The 21811-nt window shown below is 37.6% G+C and overlaps 1 protein-coding gene across 2 annotated transcripts; it reads right to left on the bottom strand.

Annotated features, from left to right (window-relative positions):
* Positions 1–8693: 8693 nt before the first annotated feature.
* LOC108711631 (tubulin monoglycylase TTLL3-like) lies at positions 8694–20485 on the bottom strand. Of its 2 annotated transcripts, XM_041587086.1 has the most exons (14): positions 20372–20485; positions 19355–19387; positions 17370–18162; positions 16795–16883; positions 15499–15595; positions 14970–15019; positions 14401–14520; positions 13591–13705; positions 12536–12664; positions 12108–12285; positions 11572–11720; positions 10861–11077; positions 9852–10287; positions 8694–8861 (listed from the first exon to the last, which is right to left on the bottom strand). In XM_041587086.1, exons 1-14 carry the CDS (start codon positions 20432–20434, stop codon positions 8859–8861), a joined length of 2472 nt encoding a protein of 823 aa, XP_041443020.1. In that variant the 5' UTR covers positions 20435–20485; the 3' UTR covers positions 8694–8858. The 2 variants fall into 2 exon arrangements, with proteins under 2 accessions (XP_041443020.1, XP_041443019.1); XM_041587085.1 differs by lacking the exon at positions 8694–8861 and having other exon boundaries at positions 9712–10287.
* Positions 20486–21811: the final 1326 nt, after the last annotated feature.

Below are 21811 nucleotides of genomic sequence, written 5' to 3' on the forward strand. Positions count from 1 at the left end.
TCTCTGGCTCTTATTATTATTATTCTTCTGTACCTTTCCTGACTTCTGCTCAGCCTTGTGCTTACACCAGTCATGTCCCCAGCAATTGTTCCCTCCCTAGCACTTATTGTCTCACCTCTTTCCCTCACCCATTTTGGATAAGAAGGCTTCATTTACTAATAGCCTAATATGTGCTCACACTACACTCTCTGTGAGTTTGGTTATTCCTTGGCTATTTTTTTGTCAATTTTGTTGTATCAGTCTGCTGTCCCAGAGATGCTGCTGTATCAGAATGAGAAAAAACCCATAATGCACCCCTCCCCCATTGTTAAAGTGTTTTCATTAAATACAGTTGTTTAAAGGTCAACTCTTGTGGTTTCACCTTTGTGGTATTTGAGGAGTCTGTGAGGCAGTTGCACTGGTGCAGTAAGTCATAGAAACTAGTCCGCAATTCAGTCTACTAGGCTTAAAATGAAAGCAGAGTGATCGGTAGCGATTGTACTTGCACTGGTGCAATTCAGCCCCTCCTTTCTAAATGTGCACAAACTGGACTTATGTAGGAGCTTACACTAAACCCACTGAAAATGTGTTTAATAACTGGCTTGAGGTGAGAAGGAACCTAACTTCCCAGACTAAAGCATTCTGGGAATTGTAGTCCAAGTGGCCCGAGACTAAAGGATAAGTAAACCTTAGAAATAAGTGAATGTAAAATTAATGAGGGTGCTTTTGCGATGTACATTCATTTATTTTATTTTTTTCATTCCAAGATATTAAAGGATACATATCCTGTTAATAAAAATTAATTTTGTTACAACAGCGCTACCTGCTGGTTATTTTCCCACCAGTCTGACCACCAAGTAGTCAAGGAAGTTGTCAGGAGAAAGAAAGAGACTGCTCTGATGTTCTTCTGCTTAGGAAAAAAATTAGAAACCTTTCTCAAATCTTTCCTAATCAGAAGAACATCAGAGCAGCCTCTTTCTTTCTCCTGACAACTTCCTTGACTACTTGGTGGTCAGACTGGTGGGAAAATAACCAGCAGGTGGTGCTGTTGTAACAAAATTCATATTAACAGCACATGTATCCTTTAATCTCTTGCAATTTTTAACAAAAACTGAATGTACATTGCAAAAGTGCTTAGAATAGCCCCCTCATCAATTTTACATTCACTTATTTTTAAGGTTTAATTATTCATTAAGAAAAAAGGCCATGTGCTGATTTGCAGGGGTTTTGCTTATTGGAGTTCCTGCTGCAAAAAACAATCACCCTTAGGGTTGTCAATCGGCCGGTATTACAAATTTACTGGCTGAAAAATTTGTAATACGTTTAAATTCAGCCCTTGCCCTGCCCCCTTAAGGCCCAGATCCACCCAGAAATGCTCTTTACAAGAGGTACTTCCTAAATATCACATTTACATAATATAGGGACAATAAGCATGCCAATGCTAAAGGGCATATTTATTAATACTGGGGACTAACATCAAAGGTCATGTTGCCCATGCCAACCAATCTTTACTTTTGTTTTCTAACTTGCATGTGACTGTTAGACTTAGTTGTTGGACTACAACAATCATCATACTGTAGTGTAGCCCTTCATTATACGCTGAAGAAAGCCAAGAAAAGTCCTACAACTGGGGGTCCACAGTGAAGAAACAGGACTATAATCAGCCTTATTCTATGTACTGAGCATTGGGCTGCTTGACTGCTTTCATATCACCTGGACATCAGTGGGTTCCCACATTAACTAATTCTTATGTTGAGCATAATTTTGGATCATCACAATCTGGTCCACTGCGTTGATAAAGATCTATATACAATTTGGCAGGGTTCATGCAATTCTAAAGCTTATGCCCAGCATAATGGAGCCTGCACAGAACCACATGAAGGCAGGACCTTCCAAGGGCCCCGTATATGAGCCAATAAGCTGCTAACCTGGTCATCCGAGACTTAAGTCGGCAGATTTTATTGGCCTCTCTATGGTCAACTATAGGGAGTTAATTTTGTTCTTAAAAGCAGATTGAGCCTGTACTGGGGGGCTGTGACTGATAAACGGTTGTACTTAAAGAGGTTGATCACCTTTGTGTTAGCAGGGGGGCCTGGGGAGAAGGGGGGCCCGGACCGGGGGTCTGCTTCTTCTATAGCCAACAAGAACCCCCATCTTGTTCTTGTTGGCTATATGCCTGTGGCGGGGAAGCAGAGTGCGTTGGTGAGTGGGCGGAGTCTGGGTGATCTTCAGACAGTAGCGATGCACCAAATCCAACATTTGTTTTGGGATTCAGTCTTTTTCAGTAGGATTTCGCCAAATCCAAGTACCTGGCCGACATGAATTAACAAAAAAACAAAATCATTTGACGTTTTGTAACACAAACAAAGAAGTCAAAAAATGCCCTTTTTTTAACTCTTCTTCCCCTTCATTTCCTTAATTTACATATGCAGATTAGGGTTCAGATTAGGTTCGGTATACATTCGAATTGTAAAGGATTCAGCGATTTTGGCCGAATCTTAAAATAGTAGATTTGGTGCATCTCTACTCACTAGGCTCCTATTAGCAAGGGGTATGTTACACAAGGAGGGCAGAACTAAGTGAAAATGGGTAGTTCAGGAATTTTTATAGACCCTTAAACAGCCCCATTAGTATACACAGATTGGCCACACAACTTGCGACTCTGTGCTATTCCAATGATGTCCTAGGAAACATCATAAAGAGGCATAATTATGTTTTCATCCTGTAACTCATTTTTGGCCAACCCCCTGGCGCCAAGGTGGTACATCACAATTTTTCCGACTTACGGGTCCCGAGTCTCCTTTGCAAGGTGAAAGAGTCCTGGGAATTCTTCTCCGGCAGTGCCTCCACCTAATGGGATCCAGGAATACACCTGCAGGTGGCCCCATTAGGAATAACATGCAACACACACATTTCTTTTATAAAAACATCAACTTTATATAAAGAAAGTGTTATTTAAAGGGTAAGTAAAAACACATTTACATCCCACTCCCCTGGGAACCTGTGGCAGTCCATTTCCTGGCCCTCCATGCCAGGCAAAGTCCCGCACTACTCATTTGCAGATTAAAGTCTCAGTCCCTTATCCGAAATGAGTACAATAGGTCCCAAGTAGCACTAGCAGCCCAAATACCTCTCCCTCCGGATTTAGTATTGGCTCCCTCGTCGCAGGCATAAACAAAGCCTGGGTCACTAATGGAATTGCTGGATCCTCTCTTTTTCTACCTTCCCCTGGCATCACTCACCCTGTGGATTCACTCAGACGGGCAGGCTCACCTAGAGCTGGAACAGGTATCCACAGCGATGAATCCATTCCATGAACATATGCAGCTTGTGTTATCCTTCAGACATAGCTCCCAGCACTGTCTATAGCGCCAGGACACTGTTGCTGAATCCATAGCTGAACTGTAGCTATCAGTACTGTATATAGCGCTAGCTTTTCACATTCAGTTGGAAAAATCGGGAGCTTCCGACCCTCTTGATCAAGCTCCCAGGCATGGTGTCGCCACCCCAGCCTCAGAGCCTCCTGCTTCTACATAGCGGCAGCTGAACTTACTACTCCTTAGTGAAGTACAATCAGCAGAAATGCTCCAGCAGTAATGGCTGACTGAGCCCATGGCAATCTCTGCGACAAGTTGCATGCGACAGAAATAAGGTAAGAGATAGAAATGTCGGATGAAGTTGCAGCGTTGATCTAATGCGACATGACTGTTGGATGCAGATGCTGCAAAGTGCAGAGTCAGTCTGGCAGGTTTCTCTCTCAACAGCTGCCCATTTTGCTTCCCCTTCAAACCCCCTGCAACACCCTCCTCTTATTAGAGGTAATAGTGATATCCAGGATGGGATTTAAACAGGCCACAGCTTTTATTAAACTAGACCATATATGAGATTAATACAAACAGTAATTTAAAGTGCAACATTTTTAACCAATAACATGAAACCTACATTTTAAACCCAGAATAGTGGAATGCTTGCCAACTAAGAAACCACCAACCATGGCTGCCTTAAATGCTGGCCACGTTCAGCGGTGGGCAAATGGGAGCAGGTAACTGTAATCCACCCTATTAATTACTGTGCAGCTCAGGCCTAAGTGACTTGCCAAAGCATTCAGCCCTGTAGTAACCACTAAAACCAAAACTAGGCCCTGATCACTCATTGTTTTTTTTATTAAGTGAAAATGTTTGTAATGTACCTTCTATTTTTATCTCCATAAAATGAGCACTACAGGTATGGGACCTGGGGTTTTCCAAAACACCCCGTTGTTTCCGTAAGTTGGATCTCCATACCTTAAGTCTAATAAACATGAAATAAACCCAATAAGATCATTTTGGCTCCTATAAGGATTAATTATATCATAGTTGGGATCAAGTACAAGCTACTTTTTTATTATCACAGAGAAAAAGGAAATCGTTTCTAAAAATCTAAATTATTTGATTTTAATTGAGTCCATTGGAAACCACCTTTCTGATATTCCTAGCTTTCTGGATAACAGGTTCCCTGATAACGGATCTTATATCTGTATAATTAAGTACTGTCTCTTTACTAGGTGAATAATTGTCAGTAAAACGTACAAATATGTTTGATTGACTTCACAGTTGGGTTTCTTGGAAGAACTAGTGGTCCAGACACCATTAGTGCTAAGTCCTGCCTCTAGATGGTGCTAGAGTTTAATGGACTTAGTCCATCAAAAGCAATGTACTGAAAATATGTCAATGAAGGTTTTCATTCATCCAGGTCATGGTTTATCAAGCTATTTGAGTTGCATGACACATCAGTAGTTCTATCATAGTAACTACACAGCATTCGAAACTACTGTGACTTTCACTTGTCACTTAATTGGATAGTTACACTGTACCATTGTGATTGGATTAGTGGAAGAGTTCATATGCCGAGGATTTCCCATACCAGTCAGTTGAATTGTAGAAGCTGCTCGAATGAGCAGTGAAATGTCTTCAATGGGTAACAGCAAGTCTAATTGCTCTAGATTTACTTCTACTGGATAGATGTACTGAAAATGTGCACTGTAGCACCATCTAGAGGCAGGATTTAACACTAAGAATGGTGTCTGGATACAGTGCAACAAAATGTGAAATACAGATGGCGTTATCTGTACAGGTCAGATTGAAGCTCAGCACCCCTGTGAAACTGTCTGGGTATATATAGCATTGCAATTAGCCATACCATATAAAGTCAGAATCTGATTATCAGGTAGATTGGTGGGTTGTTGTTGGTGGGCTGTTGTTGGTGGGTTGTTGTAGTCAGGGGATTGAGGTCTGAAAAGTTTTGTTGTGTTCTGTCTCCAAATGAATTGTATTGTGTATGATAATATGAAACAATGCTGCCCAGCAGGGGAACCAAGTAGTGATGTGCGGGTCAGGTTTTACCCAACCAACACCCCCACGATACTCGCCTTTCCTCCCTCCACTCACACCCACCTGAGTCCAACTTCCAGGTTCCGTTTATAGACCTGCGCCGCCCCACCAATGATGTCACAAAAGGGGCGGGGCGAGCAGGCACCTAGAAGTCGGAAGCCGGCATCTGCCCGTGACCCAGAAAGGGGGATGCAAGGTCGGCCCGAGCCCGTCCGACCCTAAAGTAAACCCACAGGTCCCGCGCGTATTGGGCCAGCCAGGACATCACTAGAACCAACATATGCTTGGCCATTACATAGAAGGGGTTCCATTTTTTTTACCAAAAGCATTTGTTGACAAGCTCCTTGATTGGAAAGTTGAAAGAAAAGCTGCCAATTTTGCAGGGCTTATAACCGACTAGAGAAACATTACAGGGCTCTTTTAACTTGATGTTCTAAGTAGAGCAACATTCTTTTCTCAGAATGAATTTTAATTTAATGTAGACAGTCAGTTAAAATGAACAGCTGATGGTGCTATTGTTCCAAATCCATTATATTAGCAGTTCAACAACTTCTAATATCTAGAAATATTTTGAAAAATGTAATGTGCAATTCAAGCAAAGTCTCTATCTTCAAGGGATTGGAATGTTCTCTCTGTGTCTGTGTGGGTTTCCACCAGGTACTTTAGTTTCCTGCAACACTCCAAATCCATGCATGTAAGAAGGTGATTGGTTTGTGTGCATGAAAAAGTGTATTGTATGTGTAAAGTGAATGCTGTAAAAATGTTGAAGTGTTGAAAGTGTTAAATGTTTTGGAGACTGTAATGTGTAAAATTGTGTTGTCATGCAAATGAATGGTAAAGGTTTCATGTGGTGACCTGGGGAAAAGCACATGCACTGCAGTGAGGACAGTACATGATAGGGAAATGTTAAAAGCACATGCACAGTGAATGTTAAGGGAATGGTTGATATGTGATAGTATATAAAGGGGTGAAACACATTAATGGATGTTCAGTGGATGCTTCTGAAGAAAAGTAGATAGTGATAGGCTACCGTAAAAGTACTAGGTACTACAGATAGTGAGTGGACCACTAGAATGGGTAGCTAAGACCCCAACGAGGAGTGAGTGGCTTAGGAGCCAAGGCTTTGCCAGTGAGGGCTGGAGTGTTAGGGGGACACGAACATCCTGAAGGAGGGGCGCAAGAAAAATCCGGAGTAGGCCAGAGGGGCATAGGACGTATGCCGGACTGGTAGGACCAGAAGGTGGAAAATTCCTATCCTAAAAGGTCAGTTGTGCACTGCTGTGGTGTCAGCCCGACTGAAGTAGGAAGGTGGTAAGTCGCCTTGGAAAGGGGTGTTCCTGTGTCTCCAGTGACTTCGTGTGAGGGGTTCGCTAAAAGGAAGTTATTGCTCTGCAAGGAAGGGAGTAAGTGACACCCATGGGACTTTGTTTGGACTGTACAAAGTTAATGGATATCTGAAAGTTTTGCCAATAAAAGTTCTTCATTTTTGTGATTTTACATCGGTGTGGATATCCATTATTCCAGTGAAGGTTGGTTGCCATGGTGACGGCGGGGCATTAACCCTTAACTCCCCTTACATGCAGGCAGATGACCTGGCTCTTGATAAACTGATACTAGTATGTCTGTGTCTAACTGTGATTGGGATTTAGACTGTAAGCTCCCTGGAGCAGGGGCAGATTTTAAGGTTGTATAATCTCTCTAAGACTCTGCTGTATATGTTGGCGCTATATCATTAAAGAATAGTAATCGCTACCATCAGTTTCAGTAAAGTGTCATGAGATATTGATCAGTAAAGTTCCGCTATCAGAAAGATCTTTTACTCTGAAGCTTTTGATATATTTCTGTTTGAGCTTTCTCTTATTCATCTTTCAACTTGAAATTTAAACTCTCTGTTTACCATGGGTGAGAAGCTACTAGGGTTGCCACCTGTCCGGTTGGAGGGTCTGCCTGGCTCTCCTAATTTGCCGAAAGGGCAGGATTCCCTAAGATTGATGCATTGATTGTCCAATCACTGATCGCCACACCATAACCCTGTCCTCTGACATCACAGGTCCATCCTCGCAAAGTCACCAACCCACCCCTGTGACATCATTGACCCGCCACCCGGCCTGGAGTTAACAGTGGGGAAAGATGGAAAACCATGACACGTTCAACCAAATAACAGTTGAATAGTGCCAATTATATGGTCAATAAGTCAATACCACAAAATAAATTGCATATTCTTTTGGAACATTACTTTCTGCATCAAACTAAATGTTCATTTGATGGAAATATTGTACATATATATATATATATAGTAGTTTAAGAAGGGCCCGCACTCCAGTCTTTATAGTGAAGGATCAATGTTTATTCAAACTCGTGCATCCAACGTTTTGGCCCGTGTTTGGGCCTTTATCAAGGATATGTATATTTATTTATTTATTTATTTTATAGAAAGGGTTAGTCTTTGTGGGTGTGGGTGTAGCATTGGGTGTCAACTAATACCAACGTTTAAAATTAATTACATTATTCATAAGGAAGACAAAAAAGTGATTAAGGAAATAATTTTAAAGATGTTTTCATACATTAAATACCATTTTTATTTTAAATATGTTAACTTATAACAAAGAAAAAATAGGCATCAAAAGGAAATTGTTGGTGGGACTATTCCTTCCTCCAAGACTCATCCCACTAGCCACCTGTTATGGATCAGAGATGGTTGTTATCTTCTCAAGGTTTTTTCTTTACTGAGAATCCCATTTCCAGTATAATTTGCCTAGAACTGAAAAAACAGAAAGTCAAGTCAAAGTCAAAGTAAACTTTATTGTCATCTCAGCAGTATACGAATATACAGTGAGACGAGACGACGTGGCTCCAGCTAGTACAGATCACAAAAAGGCACTTTAAAATACACAATAAATATGAAAACATTTGAAATGTGCAATATATTGGCAGAAATTGGATCTATACATGTGTAAACCTTTAGAATTATGCAAATAAATTAACAGTTCACAAAGTTAAGTTCACAGTTCAGGTGTGTGTGGAATGTAGTGGGAGGGCAGGCAAGTGAGTTGAGGAGTCTGATCACTTGTGGAAAAAAGCTTGGTTGTTCGGGCTTTAATACTGCGAAAGCGTCTGCCGGATGGGAGCAGCGTGAACAGTCCGTGTGAGGGGTGTGTGGAGTCCAGTGCAATGCAGGAGGCCTTTCTTACACAGCGCTTGTGGAACATGTCCTGCAGTGATGGAAGAGCCGCTCCAATGATGTTGCCAGCTGCTCTGACAGTTCACTGTAGACTTTTCCGGTCAGCAGAGCTGGCACTACTGTACCAGATGGAGATGCAGCTCGTCAGGACGCTCTCTATGGTGCCCCTGTAGAACACTGTGAGGGTGGGAGGCGGAAGGCTGGCCCGTTTCAGTCGTCTTAGGAAGTGAAGACGCTGCTGAGCCTTTTTGGTAATGAAGGCAGTGTTGGTGGTCTAGGTGAGGTCATCAGAGATGTGGACTCCCAGGAATCGGTGTTCTTTACTGTCTCTACTGTGGAAAGACAGTAAAGCTTTTAGCACTAATATATATATATATATATATATATATAGTCCATTAGGCTTAAATGAATCATTTTCATTATGTATTCAAAATGATGTCTCCTATACTCAGATGTAATACCAAAAGTTATACCCAGTGTCCTAGTGTTAAATCTGTGTTATATTGCCTACAATCTTAATTTGTATGTTCTCACGTAATACCTTCCTATAATTATAAGGTAGTTGAATATTTTACTGCTCTGGATACTATTAAAACTAGGGATGCACTGAATCTACTATTTGGGATTCGGCCGAATCCCGAATCCTTGGTCAAAGATTCTGCCGAATACCGAACCAAATCTGAATCCTAATTTGCATATGCAAATTGGGGTCAGGAAAGGAAAAAGTGGAAAAAAATCTTCTTTTGTGACGAAAAGTCACGTAATTTCCCTACCCGTCCCTAATTTACATGTACAAATTAGGATTCAGATTCAGTTCGGCCAGGCACAAGGATTCGGCCGAATCAAAATCCTGCTGAAAAAGGCTGAATCCTGGCCGAATCCCAAAGCGAATCCTGGATTCGGTGCATCCCTAATTAAAACTTATTGGCTTACAAATGTCTGTAACCTTGTTCTAAATTAAGAGGAACTGCTTAGTTTTGGGTTGAGCGTTACAACTAATAGCCATTTCCAAGGCTGAGGCAAGTGCAGTTTTCTTTTAAGAGCCCTGGTGGCATAACTACTTGTCTGGGTGCAATTGCAACCCCCTCTTATCCCCCTGGGGTCAGTGTTAAACTTATCAGGGGGTTGGACACCTATTTTATCCAATATACAGGACATTCCCATGGGGAAGAGAGCCTGAAGTAGCAAGTACCCACCCATGGCATACTTATATAAATAAACACAGCCCAAAAACATTATGTACTCAGATTATGTGCCTGAGGTTATATTATTCTTTAGACATTCATCAGTATCAAAGTTTCTGTCCCTTGACTTGCACTTACCTGTTTATATATAAGTTCAAATCCTCCCACATTACAGTTACGGTGATCCTTGTAATCAATCACCACACGTAGAATGTCCTCTACCATTGGTGGAACAATTTTCTCCATTACTGATGTGTCTTTTTGTATGTCAGGTTTGAGATTGATCTCAAGGAGCCAGGGCTGGAAGTTTTCTCCAAACATAAAATCTGCACCAAAAAGGTCAAAACTGTTTTTCTTGTACTTCACATTTTCCTGAGCGGCCCTCATTGTTTGAATGAGAGCTTTCTTCATCCCTGGTATAATGATTGAATCCCAGACTTGCTCTTTTCCGATTGTACAAAGATACTCTTTGAATTCGTCACTGTGCCACATGTTTTCTTCAGGCAGGTTGGGGTGACGATTTGGTGCATTCTTTAATTTTCTCTGTATGCTGTTATTACATACATGGATGGCGCTGGAAGGATAAAACAATACAATTGTCAGGTTTATGTGCCTGATCCATCACTAGTAATCCAGTGTCGGTATCCAGTGAGTCACTAAATATTCTAATCTTGCCGTAGCCATTCATTAGATTTAGCAAGCTGACTACCATAGTTAGAGCAAAATTACAGAGCCCTGTAACCAATGCAACTGTTACAGAATCAGAGGTTAGAAGAACAGGGCCTTTAGCATATTCATCCACTTCACAGATGTAAAGGAAACAAGCAAATACATTTCATGCCATAAAGTGATTTATCCCAAACATTATCGTATACACCGTGGATTAAACCTATAAATTACCTTTAAGTTACAAGCAACAATGGCACAATTGTCCAAGGTGTTTTATAATGTAATTCTTACTTGTTCAATTAAAAAAGGTCTTATGATATTTATACCAGTTTGTAACATGCTAAAATAAGGCAGAGAGTAGACTTATTTCTGTTTGTACATGAGCCTCTGAGAGTACAAAGCAGTGAAGTCATATCAACATCACGTCATTACTGTATAACAAATAAATAGAATGCAAGATTTTGCACCCTCTACTTACGTATCTAATCTCTCCAGCGTGAAGGGCTGAGATGAGAATCGGATGAAACTGTGCTTATAGAACCAGATAGTTAAGGGGTACCAGTCCGTTATGAGGAAATGCTGACGGAGATCAATTTTGGTTCCATATACAAGAAGTGGTCTCTCTATGTACTTTTGAACCACCCATTTCCTTCCCAAGGAACATATGTCTTTCAGATCATTTCTGCAATGTATCCCTGTAATAACATATAAAACATGAATCAATCTCTGTTTAAATCAATATTGTAGTAAACCATTCTGTAACGCCTGAAGCAACAAAATCAGCATGCGTTGGACCAATAACTAAGGTTGCTCCTTTGAAACCATATTGGTCCTACATCTCACACATCTAATTAGGAATTCATTTATACATATTCTGTATTATTGCACAGAAATAACCATAATCATAACTGTGAATTGGCCATGAAGATTGGGAATTTATTATGTGCCAAAATGTATGAGATGAGATGAAAACCCTCATGGATCCTCCCAAAACCTCACTGGCGGTGGGGTCCCTCACCCTTGTATGGATCACATAGAAATAGCTATTACTATATAAGCCCTTGCATGATTTTCTGCATTAGTTACTGTATGTGAGTCATTTAATGTCCTGTGGGGACACCCACCAGTAACCTGAACTTTTGTTTCCCCCTAAACAACAATTGAGTACCCATTTCACAGATTCTCTTACCTCTTCCTCTAGATAGAGCTCTTGGTTTTAAAATCCAGATGTTTTTTTCTCCATCTATATCTAGCTGTGGGTTCACTCTTCTCAGCTTACATAACAATTGGTGGCAGTAATCAACATACTTGTCTGAATTCTGTATGTGCGCACCATGACTGTAACAATACAAGGGCAGGGATGAGAGACAGTTATACATAATACACATCACACTATTGCAATACAATGTTTATGGAGAATATTATAATGTATACCAATAAGTTTATTATTTACGATAAATATCTGTTCTATGTGATTTGTTTTAGGCCCTTGTATTAGTAGATTTTATGGTTTTTACACTTGCTAAATAACTAAAAAATCATGGATTAAGTAACTATAAGAAAAATTTATGAATTTGTGCAAAAACTATGATTCGAAGAAACGAACATTCTATGAACATTCATAAATCACCCCATAGAGTGTTCACTGTCATTGTTTTCCTATAATCAGGACAATTTCTTTCTAAATCTAAATTGTTATGAATGGTTTCATCTGACATTACTTACTGCATAACCTGATAGTAGTCACTTATGAAATGTTTTTTATCAACTATCCCGGCACATATTAAGTTGTCTTCATCCTCATGTGTCAAGTCGTACAGATGAAACTGGCAAGCCACAAGGGCTGTTACTATAATATTTTCTGGAACAATTCTTGCAGGGCCATGATTGTTTATTTTAGCATCTACAGAAAAGAACATAACAGGAGGAGATTAATATGAATTCAGAACAATAAACAAATATAGTTGGTTGGAAAACCATGAGATGCCAGTGACTCTATTTCAAGTCTAATCTTACAGTGTAAAAATGAACAAGGTGTTACTGTCCAATTATAGTCACTGCAAAGAAGGGGTCTTGTTTAAATACTACAAGTAACTCATTTTCTGTTATCAGAGTAGCTGTAGCTATACCAGGTGCCGCTGCTTTTCCCTTACCTGACATGCAAATAGCCATTTTTTCTTCCTTTTCTTTCCGGCTGGGAATAACTTCATCTTGCAAAGACTTTCCATTGGTTCTCAAAACCCATTTTAGGATACCACAAGCTGCAGTCATGGTAAAGTCATCTAAATAAAGGTACATTTTTTGTTAGAATACTCTATTTAACCAAAAGATGAGACTAACAATAACTGTGAGAACAAACAGGGCAAATATTCTAAAAAGAGATGGAACTTTGAATTATATTTCTAAGCAGGTGATACTATGGATTTATTTTCCTTTACATATTAATGTATATAGGCACAATTTATAGTAGATACAGAGAGTTGGCGTTAACATGCACTATAATATACTTATGGGAACTTCAAATAGTCGTTACATTAGAGCACATTTTATTTAGGGTGGAACATTATTTCATATGGACAGCTATATAGAACCAGTGATTTTAGAATCCCTCTAGTCATGGCCTGGTCAGTGTTCTATATTGGAATGTGTGCGATTTTAGAATCCCTCTAGTCATGGCCTGGTCAGTGTTCTATATTGGAATGTGTGCTCTGTTGCCTTTTCAAATGTTATATAAATACATTAGTGTAAAAGCTAAACCAAAATAACTATTCCATGAAAAAAATGCAATATATAAAATAACCTTAGTGTTAAACAAGGGGCCCCATCCATTTTTTACCCATGAGCCACATTCACATAAAACAAGAGTTTTGGAGCAATGCAAACATCTGGGGTTGCCAAATAAGTGATGTGATTGGCTATTTGGTAGCCCCTACGTGGCCTGACAACATACAGGATCCTCTACATGGCAGTACACCTAGTTTATATGCAATTTAAATTTGCCTCCAAGCCTGGAATTTAAAAATAAGTGCCTGTTTCTAGGCCAACGAGAGAAACATCCAAAGAGTTGGTGAGCAACTGGTTGCTCATAAGCCACTGGTTGTAGATCACTAAGTTAAATAATACTTTGGTTTTGAAGGATATAAAGCCCAGATTTAAGATACTATACCCAAGACATAATGACATGATACAGTATTTTATGCACACTTACCAATGAATGCTTGTTTTTCATTTTTCTCACTAAACATGTAGCAACGAGGGAAGAAAGTGTGTGGATTTGCATCACACGACAAACACCATTGCCTTAATACTTTGCACAGACCAATCTAGAATACAAAGAACATATTTAGTTATGCATTTTAGAAATATAAAAAGTCACAGAAGATTATAGCAAATAAATATACAAAAAATTCTAGGAATTAGAATGCAACAACATCTAGAGAGCCACTGATTGGCCACATTTCTGGCTTCTATATTCCCACCAGGTCACCTGTGTCCGAAGAAGTTACATTGTGAGTATGACCAGTGACAAGAGGCATCATATCATAGCCTTGTTTTCTCTTGGAAACCCTATGTAAAATAATTTCCACTTCCATTTACTGGAAACCGTCTTTGACTTGGAAATAATGGGTTCCACTCATGTTAACTGGAAGCCATATGATTCAGATGAAAGAAGCAGTCCTGCACAGGCAGACTGTAAACATGCAAATATCAAAATGCAATGCACCAGTATTTATTAATGGGCCAATGTGGAGCTATTTGGGTCTTTACACTGGTTAAATACTGGGGCCTCCAGTTCAGACATGGATCAAATCATCTAAAACAAGTTGCTTTTTATTTTTTGTTGGGCTAGTATAATAAAATGGCAAATTTGACTGAGAATGCGGGGTTGAATTACGAATACATTTACAAATAGTATTTAATAAGCAATTCATTTTGATCAGTCTACTGCAAGATAGAAATGAAATGAAAGCTCTAATTGGTTGCTATGGGTCATTGTAAGTCACTGCAGTTGGCTCACCTTGCTTGTGAAGTGCACACTGTAAAAGTGATTGGTTATCTGATCCTCTTTCAGAAGATGGAGTTCAATTCTATAGCGTGACACGATGAGCTTGGGTTGTATGTCATAAAGACTTATAATCTAAAAAAGAAAAATAAATATAAAAGTTATTATTCATGGAAGGCAAGTACACTCAAATGATTAGTAAACTTCTGGAGCATTATATTACTTCTTTTACCACAGAAGAAATAACAACTGGCCTAGTAACTGCTAGTTATGCTGCTACCATACTCTGTAATTAAGTTGCACTAAGTACTGTAGCTTGCTAACTTGCTTGGCTCCTCTCCACCAGTCACATCATGCACTTTAACTGAATAGTAAATGTAGTGCATTTATATTTATGTTCATAGAAAGAAATATGTTTAGCTATAGGAAAGGGAAAGTCATTGTACACTGTATAATAGTAAACATGAACAATATTTTTCTTAATGCTCAATTAAATTGGCCATATCCATGAGTGGTTAGATTAAGATTACCCACACATTTCTTACATAGATCTTTGTATTGTACAAACGTAAATATTAATTTACCTTATGTCCATATGTTGGGTCACAAAATATAGTTTCCATGGGGCCAGCATCTATCAAGAGAAAAACATTGCATTAGTATCATTATAGCAGTTTATTAGATTGCTCAGAAAGGTTCCACTAGTAGCAGATTCTGCCCATATTTCCCAGGCACATTAGGGAATATAATATTATCTCTATAATATTAAGGCTTAAGACTAGAGTACTCAACTGTGTAACAAAACCATGTTTTTTGGTGTCAGGTGCCTACAGAAAAAGTATTCCTTATAAATTCTGGCCTACGGATGTGTTTATGTGGAATCTTTTCAGATCAGAAAGTCACTGGAAGATAAAGTTGGATGCAACTTTCATGCAATTGTCGCCTATTCCATGAGGTTTTATCCAACTCTACTTCATCAACTTTGTGCTCATGAAACCCCAGGGCAGACATTTATATGCTAGCATGTGGGGAGCACTAGGTTCATTTTTATCATTAGCAATTCAATATCTCTAAAATCCTTGAAGAGATTTGTTTTTTTTTAAGCAGACTTACTGAAGGTGGGGGCAATTTTCTTCACCCATCCTCTACTCAATAGGCCTCTCTCGAAGTCAGTGGATCCTTTAAAGTCAGTCCAGAAAACGTTCTTTTTCTGTGGGATATTTAAAGAGAAACGCATTAGAGATTCCAAATACAGTAATTTCTTAAAGGTGGCTTATACAGAATAAATTGCTTGCATGGGATCATGTTTCTTCTGTGTGATATTAAGGGACCTTAAGGTATATAAAAGAAACAAATTCATAAGTCTTGGGGTTTGGAAATAGCTGTAGTGGAAGAACATAATAGTTTGTTATACAACCAATACTAACTGTGTACTTGTTGCATATTGGGCAGATATCAGGGATAAATGTAACAATGCTCTTCACATCTACCTATTTCCTTATGAGTTGGCTATCAGCATATCTACTCACAGCAATACACTAGTACCAATGTAAAATATTTTTTAATATTTTCATTTGTAAAAATGGCCATTACAGGTATATTCAGAATTTCTATGTTACTTTAGTGGATTGTGTCTATGTTAGACCCAGGTGCCTCCTTCCAGCCAATCATGGCTCTCACAACAGGACACATGAAGAGCAGAATGTGGCTTATCTGTTATTCACTCCTAGGGGGCCGATTCACTAAGCTCGAGTGAAGGATTCGAATGAAAAAAATTCGAATTTCGAAGTATTTTTTGGGTTCTTCGACCATCGAATTGGTTAAATTCGTTCGAATTCGAACGAAATCGAACGAATCGAACGAAAAATCGTTCGACTATTCGACCATTCGATAGTCGAAGTACTTCCCCTTTTAAAAAAACTTCGACCCCCTACTTCGGCAGCTAAAAGCTACGGAAGTCAATGTTAGCCTATGGGGAAGGTCCCCATAGGCTTGCTAACCTTTTTTTGATCGAAGGATTTTCCTTCGATCGTTGGATTAAAATCGTTCGAATCGTTCGATTCGAAGGATTTAATCGTTCGATCGAACGAAAAATCCTTCGATCGATCGATCGCAGGATTAGCGCTAAATCCTTCGACTTCGATATTCGAAGTCGAAGGATTTCAATTCGAGGGTCGAATTTCGAAGTATTTTTAACTTCGAAATTCGACCCTTAGTGAATCTGCCCCCTAGTGTTCTTTAACTTTTCTATGTAAAGTCATTATAGCCTTGGGGAAGTCAGGCACCAAACTAAGATCATTTGTAGGAGATGGACTCTCTGTGCAATGTCATTTTTAGTTTTTTTTCTCCTAATATACTTATATTCACAACATAGGCTAAAAGAATTCCTGGTGCTGGTACATTACTTACCGCAACTGCTGTTTTAACCTGGTCTTTGAAGCATCTCTTCTGTCTGGATACACATTCGTCACAGTACAATTTATCCCGTTCAGGTGAAACTGCATGTGCAAAAGAGATATAACATACATATATTATATTATCATGAGTGATGAATAATGATATAATATTTTAACAAACCACAAAGAGTACAAAATGAAGATGGCAATTTACTACAAAATTCCCAGGACTGGAGAAATTCAGAATAAAACCATAAACATATTTTATGAAGCCACATGATAACACAAGACAGTTCTTTGAAATAATCTTGTAGAACATCATGTACCAGGACATATACAGGGGCAAATCTATTTAGGAAAGTGTTAACTAATCACAACAAAATGTCACAGTTGCTAAAGGTGAAGATTAGAAGTTGAACACATTTATTCATCTAAATCATGTTCTGCCACTAATATGAAAGAAGTGTTGGACTATAAGGTTAAAGATGGGACATGGAGTAGTAACAAGTACCAACTAGTTCATTTCTAGTAACAGGTAGAAACTGTTCAGCCAATCAGAAGATAGCATTTAAGAATTTAAGTAATTACCATTTGGCTTCTTAGCAGTTTTTCTTGTGCTATTAGATTTATTAGCCGCCTTTCTTTTCCTATGAGCTTTAGTAGTAGTTTCTCTTTTCCTATTAACTTCATTACTAGTTTCTCTTTTCCTATTAGCTTCAATAGTTGTTTCTCTTTTCCTATGAGCTTTAATAGTTGTTTCTCTTTTCCTATGAGCTTTAATAGTTGTTTTTCTTTTCCTATTAACTTCATTACTAGTTTCTCTTTTCCTATTAGCTTCAATAGTTGTTTCTCTTTTCCTATGAGCTTTAATAGTTGTTTCTCTTTTCCTATTAACTTCATTACTAGTTTCTCTTTTCCTATGAGCTTCAATAGTTGTTTCTCTTTTCCTATGAGCTTTAATAGTTGTTTCTCTTTTCCTATGAGCTTTAATAGTTGTTTTTCTTTTCCTATTAACTTCATTACTAGTTTCTCTTTTCCTATTAGCTTCAATAGTTGTTTCTCTTTTCCTATTAGCTTCAATAGTTGTTTCTCTTTTCCTATTAACTTCATTACTATTTTCTCTTTTCCTATTAGCTTTAATAACAGTTTCTCTTTTCCTGTTAGCTTCAATAGTTGTTTCTCTTTCGCTATTAACTTCATTACTCGTTTCTATTTCACTATTAGCTTCAATAATTGTTTCTCTTTCGCTATTAACTTCATTACTCGTTTCTCTTTCACTATTAGCTTCAATAGTTGTTTCTCTTTCGCTATTAACTTCATAACTCGTTTCTCTTTCACTATTAGCTTCAATATGTTGTTTTTCTAGTGATTCCTGTTTGATCTGTTAAGATAAAATATTGCAAGAATAAGAGATTCACAAAAGTAAGGTAAAAGTGTAAAGTAAATGCTACAGTTCCACACGTTAGGCCCATAACCCACTGGTGCAATGTGGAAATGTGTCTAATTTTATAGGAAAACCCAAATATTCATGAGCAGCCAATGTCCTCTCTTGTATAACTGTGTATATACAGGTATGGGACTGGTTATCCACAATGCTCGGGACCTTGAGTTTTCTGGATAACAGATCTTTCTGTAATTTGGATTTTCATACCTTCTACTTCTTAGATGGGATAAAGTACAAGGAATTATTTTATTATTGCAGAAAAAAGTAAATAATTGTAAAAAATTTGGAATTATTTGGATAAATATGGGAGATGGCCTCTCTATAATTTGGAGCTTTCTAGATAATGGTTTCCAGATAATGGATCCTGTACCTGTATATATATATATATATATATATATATATATATATATATATATATATATATATATATATATTTATACACACACATATATAGTAAGGTGTTTTTGGTAGCAATGCATGTGCCTTTTCATAAAGCAGCAGCGTAGAAGTTTAATATATATATATATATATATATATATATATATATATATATATATATATATATATATATATATATAATGTGGAGCTTTCTGGATAATGGGTTTCCAGATAATGGATCCTGTATCTATATATATACAACTGCCTGCGTGCTGGTTATAGCATAGTATATATAATAATCCAAAAAATAAAACCGCACTCCAAGGTCGTGAAATAGTGAAAATAGTGGAAAATGTATTTCAACGTTTCGGCACACTGACTCGGGACTTCCTGAAGACGGCCCGAGTCAGTGTGCCGAAACGTTGAAATAAATTTTCCACTATTTTCACTATTTCAAGACCTTGGAGTGCGGTTTTATATTTTTGGATTATTATATATATATATATATATATATATATATATATATATACACACACTTTTTTATTTTTTAAACAAGAAGAGGTAACAAGGAGGAAAAGGGATTTGGTCTGCATTGAAGATACTTTAAAAACTCCACATGCACCTTAAACGTCCATTATATATTAGGTCAGTATGTAGAAAAGTTGCTAAAGTAAATCTGTACTATGAAAGGAAAGGCAGTCTGAAGAATAAAAGAATGTTCTGTTTTAATCTACAAATATCTCCTGCCTACCTCAATTTCTTCAACAGCATTGTCATTAGGTTTCTGATAAAGAAAGAAAATATATATTATCAGTTTATGGTTAAACGCTTCATTTGAGAGTAAAGAATATTCTAATACTGGGTATTTAAACATAGCTCTTTGCCAAATTATCCCTATTAATATGGGCCAGGTGTAGAAAAATGGAGTGTAGAAAAATTGAATTAATAACAGTCAGAGGCAGGACTAGACCTCCCCAGGCCAGAAAAACCTATTTGTAGGACCCTTTACAGCCCATGATTTCCATATACCCAACATGTACTGTATACATCTGGCAGCACAAGTCAAAGGAGAGGTATCACTGATTCTTCTTAACAGACCTGAAATGCTACACATTGGTATACACTGAACATACATATCAACTGTAGCATATTAAAGTATGTTCATGTACCTACATTCTTCACAATATGTGGCCCAATATGGAGTGGGTGCCAACAGACAAATACCTGAATCTAAATTTTATATGGACTTTGGCTTTTATTTTTAATTATTCGTGAATAAACAATATGACTTATTTACTAACACTAGGGAAATCTGCACCTGTGGCCACAAAAAATAGCAGCCAGTCAGTGACTTTATCTGTTCTGCCAGCTACAAGTACAACAATGAAGCAAAAAGTCTATTGGATACGGCCCAGGCACAACAATTCCTTGTGTTGGTAAATAAACAATAGTGGGTTTATCACACGTATCAAATTAATTTTGCCATTAAGAATTGCTTTGATTGTGATGATTGGAGGGTTTAAGATGCACATTTAATCTTTTTTTAACAGAAAATAGTTCAAAGCATTTTAATATTCTTAAAAAGATAGTTTAGCTAATATTATGCAGATAACTGAGATTAGCATTTCTATAAAAGGTAAATAAAATATTTGTGAAATTCTGATAAATTTCCACTGCAGATTTTACAACTTTTGAGACTTTTTATTGGTGAGCTGATTCTTATAACTTAACAACATATTGCATTTAATTATATTATTTGAAATCTTACCTTTTTACGAAATGGAAAGCAATAAGAAATACATTTCCAAAGTCTTTTCGTTAAAGTGTTCATTGTAGAATGTAGATGTTATTTGATTTTGTTATTTGATTTTGTTATTTGATTTTCTGTAAGGAAGAAAAAAAAATGTTATACTATATACATATATAATAATACACAAGAGCCATAAATATCCTGTAAATGATATCCTTATAAACAGTGCTTAGTGATGTCATTGTTGTAATCAGAGGTTAGTGATGTAATTTCTGTCGCATGACTCACAGGAAATGATGTATTATAATAAATAAATATCCCCTGTTGCAAAATATGAAGATATTAGAACTCACTTCAGAGTTCCATGGCCTGAACTCCTCGCGAACTTATAATTTCCTTGTATTTTACAAGGGGTACTTTATTCACTATATATACTCACTATAGATACAACTCTGTTTCTCTTATGTATTTATTTATATATTTCTATCCTTAATATCAGTGTTAGTAGTTTTAATATACCACACCCTCTGCCTCTGATACTTACTTCAGTTGGCTGGAAAATCAAATGACAACTTGGATCCTGTTTCCTGTACTACATGTACAGAAAGCTTAGGGTCCATTATGACATCACTATGGAAGCACTCAGCCTTTGACCTTATATGGTCATTGAATTGATTTCATTGTTGTAATCAGAGCTTGGTGATGTCATTGTTGTAATCAGAGCTTAGTGATGTTATTTCTGTCATGACTCATAATAAATAAAGTATCCCCTGTTGCAAAATATGAAGATATTAGAACTCACTTCAGAGTTCCATGGCCTAAATGCCTCGCTAACTTATAATATTGTTATATTTTACAAGGGGTACTTTATTCACTATATATACACCTCTCTCTTTTATTTATTTATATATTTCTATGCTTAATATCAGTTTTAGTAGTTTTAATATACCACACCCTTTGCCTCTGGTACTTACCTCAGCTGACTGGAAAATCAAATGACAACTTGGATCCTGTTTCCTGTACTACATGTACATATAGCTTAGTGTCCATTATGACATCACAATGATAAAATAGGTTCATTATGACATCACAATGGTAACCAATGGCAACCATTGTGAGGTCATCACAATGACCTCACAATGGTAACCAATGGCAACCATTGTGAGTTAATCACAATAACATTGCAATGGTAACCCATGGCAACCATTGTGATGACATCACAATGGTAACCCATGGCAACCAAAGATTGTTGTTCCAAATCAAATTTATGGTAGAGACATTGAAATTAATATCTAATTGAATAGAGCATAGCCATTAATATCTCACTTTGAGAAAGGCTATAGGAGTAGCTGAAACGTCAGTTATTTCTTTTCAATAAATTTCATTGAGTTTTTGCATCTTAAGACCTGTGAGTGCTCGCCTTTTTTTTTTTCCGCCAGGATATCTTACTCACTTTGC

Source organism: Xenopus laevis, chromosome 3L, assembly GCF_017654675.1.
Source record: "Xenopus laevis strain J_2021 chromosome 3L, Xenopus_laevis_v10.1, whole genome shotgun sequence".
Taxonomy (NCBI): Eukaryota; Metazoa; Chordata; class Amphibia; order Anura; family Pipidae; genus Xenopus; species Xenopus laevis.